This window comes from Papaver somniferum, chromosome 1, assembly GCF_003573695.1.
Source record: "Papaver somniferum cultivar HN1 chromosome 1, ASM357369v1, whole genome shotgun sequence".
In the NCBI taxonomy this organism is placed as follows: Eukaryota; Viridiplantae; Streptophyta; class Magnoliopsida; order Ranunculales; family Papaveraceae; genus Papaver; species Papaver somniferum.
The window spans coordinates 237,852,007-237,858,816 of NC_039358.1; the positions used below are offsets into that span (position 1 = coordinate 237,852,007).

Genomic DNA, 6,810 nt, shown 5'->3' on the forward strand with positions numbered 1-6,810 from the left:
CCACGGCGGGTTCATACAGTGAATATGCCGGATTCGGTTATTGTCATTCCACTGATGAGTACAAGGTTGTTAAGATTTTTAATTTCACACAAAATTCCAAGCGCATCCAAGTTTACATTCTTGGTGATGGACGTGGGTGGAGAAACAAACCAGAAGCTCCCTTTACGCTCCAGAAATGGGGTGTTTTTGCTAATGGGGCTCTTCATTTGTTTAATAATAAATCTAAATGTCATGTTGTAGCCTTTGATTTCGATGATGAAACATTTCGGTATCTCCCATAACCACCACCTCATCATATTCCTTGTGATTCCAGTATGAAAGTGAATCTTGGGTCGTTTCGGGGGAATCTGTATATGTGTCTTCGTTGCATAAAGCAGGGTGAGCGTTTCATGGATATGTGGATATTCATGAAGAAAAACTGCCGAAAGTGGAATTCAAAATTTACTTGGATCAAAATGTTCAGCAGAAAGTGGGATTCAGGCTAAAAGTGTCAACTATTATTCCTTACGGAGAGTCAAATTCAGGTATGGCAGAATGATGTTCTCTCTTGTTATGACATTAAATCTGCAACTCCAAAGAAACTATGGTATGCTGAAGGTGCAACAGGGGATGTTCAAGCAACTCCTCATAATCATATGCCTAGTCTTGTTTCCCTGAAAGATCTTCGAGAAGATCTTGTTGCTTGATAAGATATGCTTAGCTTGCATTGCATAATTGAAGGATTAGTGTTCGGAATCACTAATTAAAATATAATTCACAGCATTGAAATTCTTTCATGTCTTTAGTTTTTTTCATTTACTGAAGATTATAATTTTTGCTGTGGGCATATACTAAGAATGTGATCGTTTTAGCCAACTTTCCTAGCTTTTCACTTAACTCATCAAAACAAGAAATTTTTGCTTGTGTTCTTTATAAGGATGCGTTGGATAAGCCAATTTTTAGCCATAACATACATATATTTGAGGTGACCAGGTAAATGCAGTAGCGAAACGTGAAGAACAAAAAAAAAATACACGCAAAATCATGCGGATAAACTTCTAGAAAAGAGTTTCCACAAAATCAGACTAGATGTACGATGATAACACATGTGAGTTGCATTTCATGAATCGAGCGAGGCACTTGTTATGTGTATGTATATGTCTGGATCCGTTAAATTCTGGCTCCGTTACTTCCGAGATAACCTTAAACAGCTCCTGATTTCATTTATATGATTAAACATTAAAAGTAGTTCATGTGTAGATAACAATACTATGGTTTCTTAACGAGATTTACCATCATATGAAAACTAAGCCCTGACGATCCCTCCATGTATGTCTTCATTTTTCATGCCTTTTGGCCAGGATACTTAAATGTAAACAATAATTGGTATTTCTCTTCCTAGGTGATTGGATCTGTGTATATATAGTTGTTGTACGTTTTTTACCTTATGTTGGGTCGCAATAATATCACATGCCAGTAACCAGTCGTGTCTTCCAATAATGTATGGTAAAGAAAAGAAAAAGTTGAATTGTTAGCATCTGCTTTAGAGTAAGGGCCCTTTCCATAGAAATAATTTGGCCTAAAATAGGCTACTCGAGCCTGGAAGAGTCACTTCCCCAAACACCTTAACCCCTTCACAGTTCAAGTTTTACTTTAGCAGAAGTAGCGTTGGAAAAAGAACACTATATGGCGCAAAGGGCAAGATAGCTACAAGTTGATTTTTTTTTTTTTTTGTTTTAGAAATTTATTTTAACATTATGCTCCAAAAGTAACTTTTGACATTTTTACTTTTTGAAGCAGAAGTATTCTTTGGAAAAGAACTCCCGTACAAAATGCAGGATAACTATCCTGCTTAAAGTGGGGCTATATGACTTAATAGGGGCTTATAGGTTTTTCCTTCTCACACTCCAAATTACTCTAGGCACCCAAAACTTATCAAAAATACTAATTTACCTCCACATTAATTTCTAAATCTCACTCATATATATTCTAATCTTTATATTTTTAGTAAATCCAAAATCAAAAAATTCTAAACCTAAAAAATCTTTCCATTTCTATCACAAACTTTCCAAATTCTCAAAACCCTAATCAATTTTTTTTTATCCTTTACTCCGACGATCTTCAATCCAACCAAGAAGAAGGTAATCTCCATCAACCCATCTTCTTATCTTATTGATTTACATCTTTAAATCATCGTTTTTGACAGATCATAACTCTGATTCAATCCAGAATCAGTTTTTATTGACCTATCAAATAAACCGACTCTGGATTTTTTTCCCGACCATGAAGAGCATGCACAGCAATCGGGTTACATTAGGATTAACATTATCCGATTCTGTCTTAGAAATGAAATATGAAAATACATAGCCAGAATCAGTTTACACATGTAATATGTATAATCCGATTTTGGTTGTTTCTTCAGGATCGGATTACATATAATTCTTTATGAACCGATTGTTAACTTGATTTTTGTTTATTTTTTGTGTATAATGGACTTAGAACACCTACCATTTTATAATCAAGAGTTAACCTTGGAGGATATTATGAGGAAACCACAAAGAGTTTCAGTGAGAATCCTATATAAGTTTGCTTACGGAGCTGAGACCCGTCTTGAACAAGCCCTTGCATCGATTGATATGCTTTCACTTGAAGAGCTTGTTGAGGTCATGATGTTTGCCAGGATGAGGAGAAAGATTATTTCAGCTGGTAGGAATGCCCATCAAGAATTGGAAGGTATGTTTGAAGAAATGGTTGAATTGATGGCCATGGATGATGCAGAAGTTGCTGATCTTGATGATGATGATGCTGGTGGTGGTGGTGCCGCTGCTCCTGATGCTGGTGCTGCTGCAAACGCTCCTGATGCTGGTGCTGATGCAAATGCTCCTGGTGCTCCTTAAGTTTTTAAGTTTCACTTTTAAATTCTAAAACTTTAAGTTTATAAGACTTCTGGTTGTTTTAAGTCTTTTGGGATGGTTGATGTTTGTATTTTGGATGATATTGGTGTGGTTTATGTTTTTATTTTGGATGATCTTGTGTTGAACTTAATGTTTAAATTGATTCTAGCCTGACATGCGAACAATCGGTTTACTCAATATGGCTTTAAAAACCGATTGTGCAGGCCAATCTTTCTGTGTTACAAAATCGGATCAGATATGGAAATATATAAACCGATTATGCAGACCAATCTTTCTGGATGTTTTAGAATCGGATCACATATGGAAATATATAAACCAATTGTTGTCGGTGAAAATTCAAAGTTTTAATTGTCTTTAATCGGTTTATATTGGTCTCAAGAAAGTCCGATTCCTAGTGCCATGCAAACACAATCGGGGTTTACAGTCCTTCTAAAAGACCGATTATTTCAAATTATTTCACGTTTTTCAAAAAAAATAGTCGTTTGGGACTTTCTCTATAAATGGAGACCTCACCCTTGGACCCCATTTGCCCCAAAATTGATCATTTTACTCCCCCCACTCCATATACTCCACAACTACTCATTTCATACATCCACACACAAGAATTACTTCATTTGATTCAAACGAAGATTTGGCAATCACCAAATCTTGGTATGCGGAAAAACGACTTAGACGTCAATCCTCCGAAAGGGTGGATTCCACAACCTTTTGGGCTAGGGTACACAACAAATTTAGCCAAGAGTTTGGGAATCCTAACGCAAGAAGTGTTCAACAAGTGCACGATAGGCACCTTGTCATCGAAAACGCGATACTTGATTTTTTAGCTCTCCAACCTCGGATTTTTAACACTCGGCCCTTCACCTTGTCCATTGCGCAATTTATGAGTAATTTTGTGGTTTTTTTTCGTAACCCATGTTGTTTTATCTTCCAATGAAACACCACTAACAAATGTAAGTTTTTTTTTTGTGTTTTTGTAGCACGAAGCCGTGAAAACGCGCTACTTGGAGGTAAAGGGGGAACCATTCGCGTTCGATGCAAGCTATCACTTCTTGGCAGATGGAATTCTGGTGGATAACCCGCACTACTTGGATGATGTATCGTCTTCTTCGGAGGAAGATTGATGGCTTTAGAAGTTTTAGTGTAGGTTTTGTGCGTAGATCTCTATGTAAACCCTCACGAGACTATAACTCGTCCACTAGGGTCGCTTAGGAGTTTAAAGGCTTGATGCATGTGCTAAATGCATCCTACAATAATAATGCGATGAATGAAAATTTGGTAATGAAAAGAAACAATCGGTTTATATGTGTCATAAGAAAAAACCGATTTTCATAATCGGATTATAAATCATGTCAAGGTAAATCGATTCTGGATGACCTCTAGTAATTCTAAACACCAATCCAGAATCAGTTTACAAGTGGATGAACATAAACCAATTATGTGTAACTTTTACGAAAAAAAATCAAAATGTTGATGTTTTGATGAACTCTCTAACATTAGTTAATCCACATCCAAAACAAAATTAAATCCTAATATGATTAATTAGTGCATATTAATCAGGGGTAAAATAGGTAGTTTCGTAATTATTTTGATAAGGGATGGTGTGAAGTGATTTCTAGTGACCTTTTTTGTCATCTAGTTATAGGCCCCAATTAAATCATATAGGTCCCAATTTAGCCAGGATAACTATAACTTAACATTTTTGTTTCGGGAATTTATTTTGTCTTGGTCCTTTTATGCTTTTGTATGTGTTGTTTTTCTTTCTTGTACAATTGCTTACAAATGTGCTAAATCCTAAATGACTCATTGTAATACATTAATGATCGTGAAAATAATTTAACTAAGTCCTGAATGTGCTAAATCCTAAATGGATTCAGATAACACGTTATAAGACAACAGTTTTATTGTTTCTTATAACGAGATTAATTTACCATCATATATGTACTTGATGGGTACAAGCTCAAGCGGAAACTTCTTATGAGCACTAAGCCCAGATGATTCCTCAGTGTTTATGTCCTCCTTCTTCATTCCTTCCGGCAATTCCCAATTAAAGCTGTATAGTAGATTGGCTAGGATAAGCTCTATCGATATGAGTGCCATATTCATTCCGGGGCAAATTCTACGACCTCGGCCGAAAGGTAAAAAATCAAAGTTTTGTCCTCCACTGTAATCAATGAGGCGATTTTCAAACCTCTCAGGGATGAATTCGTCTGGCTTGTCCCAATACTTTGGATCCCTCATGATCGCCCATGCATTTATTAGGATCCTTGTTTTTGGGTAAACATCATATCCGTCAATAACATGATGCTTTGTATTTTCTCTTGGAAGCAACAGTGCAGCTGGTGGGTGTAGTCGTAGTGACTCTTTAACCACCATTTTCAGGTACAAAAATTGATGAAGGTCTGATTCTTCTATCTTTCCTTTCATTCTTAAATCATGACTTCTAATCTCGTCCTGTACTTTTTTCATTTCTCCTGGATTCTTCATTAGTTCCGTCATTGCCCAATTCATGGTTACTGCAGAGGAGTCTACTCCACCAACAAATATATCCTGAATATGGTTTTCTTGTATTAGAAAGCTCGCGTAATAAAAGGTCATTGTGGGTCAGTAACATCAATAGATTGAATTAGAAGAAAATACGTACCGCAAGAATTGCTTTGATATGGTCATTAGTTAGACGAACAGCACTAGTTCCGTCCTCCTTGATTTTCAGCAAAACACCTATGAGATCCTCGTGCTCCAATTTATGTCCCTCCGGGTTGAGATGCAAGTCTATGATTTGTTGAAAGAATTCATCGAAAGCATGAAAGCATTTCTCAATTCTCCCATGGACTCCAGTGATCCTATCAAGAATCCAACCTACACTAGGAAAATAGTCGGACGCTGAGAAACCATCGGTCACCGCCAAGACTTCGTTAAGGATTTGGTGAAGTCTCCCTTCACTAAAATGATCTCTGCTTGACTTTCCAAAAGCAACCCTTGATAGAATCTTGTCTGTTAAACTTACCAACATTTTATAAACATCAATAGGATCAGTGGAATTAGAAGAGATAGAATCCATCATGGCTGAAACTTCTTCCTCTCTGATTACTGCAAAAGATTGCACTCTTTTGGTACTAAAAAGTTCAAGAACACATATTTTTCGCATCTCTCTCCAATACTCACTATAAGGGCCAAAAGCAATATCTAAGAAATCATAAGTAAGACGTTTCGGACCGGCCAAGGGAGGTCTACTACAAAAATCACGATCATGTGTTTTTAAAACTTGTTCCGCAGCCTCGGCCGATGTGATTATGAGTGTGGGTATACTGCCTAATTGTAAAAGCATCACCGGACCGTATTTTTGGGAGAGTCTGTGTAGAATGCGATGAGGAGGTTTGGCTAGTTGATGTAAGTTACCAATGATTGGAAGCTTGGGAGGACCAGGAGGAATGTTATGTTTCTTGTGATTATTGAATTTGAGGAGGAAGTATATAGGAAGGATAATAAGAGGAAGGAAGATAAGAGGAAGTAGCAGGACGAAACAATAAGGAAAAAGCTCCATGTTTCTAAATGATCAAGCAGAGATAATTAGATTTTGTTACTATCTCCAGGTTGTGTTAACTTCTCTTTTAAAGGCGATGGATTTAGGGACTTATGGATCAAGTCCCATAGACAATCTACTTAGAGCATCTTTTCCCATATGAAAGTCATGGTTATTCGAGATTATCCATATATTTCACTTTCTTCTAAACTTGCATATAAGAAATAGTGATTCTAGGTTGACCGAAACAATCAACCAAAAGGCCGGAACCGTCCAAGCGGAAGAGATACAAAGGAAATAATAAAAAAAAAAGACTTGATAGAAGACTATCAGGTCAAGCCAAAGAGAAAACAACAGAAAAATGGCCAAATAATAGACAGATCACAGAGGATTGAA

At 36.7% G+C, this 6,810-nt stretch overlaps 1 protein-coding gene across 1 annotated transcript; it reads right to left on the bottom strand.

Annotated features, from left to right (window-relative positions):
- Positions 1-4,563: 4,563 nt before the first annotated feature.
- Positions 4,564-6,435, bottom strand: LOC113320476 (cytochrome P450 71B36-like). Its single transcript, XM_026568385.1, has 2 exons — positions 5,536-6,435; positions 4,564-5,441 (listed from the first exon to the last, which is right to left on the bottom strand). The coding sequence occupies exons 1-2, from the start codon at positions 6,433-6,435 to the stop codon at positions 4,803-4,805; spliced, it is 1,539 nt and encodes a 512-aa protein (XP_026424170.1). The 3' UTR covers positions 4,564-4,802.
- Positions 6,436-6,810: the final 375 nt, after the last annotated feature.

Coding starts and splice junctions, on each gene's coding strand:
- LOC113320476 (XM_026568385.1), bottom strand. CDS start 6,435: ATGGAGCTTTTTCCTTATTGTTTCGTCCTGCTACTTCCTCTTATCTTC. Junction 5,442..5,535: donor ATATCAAAGCAATTCTTGCG/GTACGTATTTTC, acceptor AACCATATTCAG/GATATATTTGTTGGTGGAGT.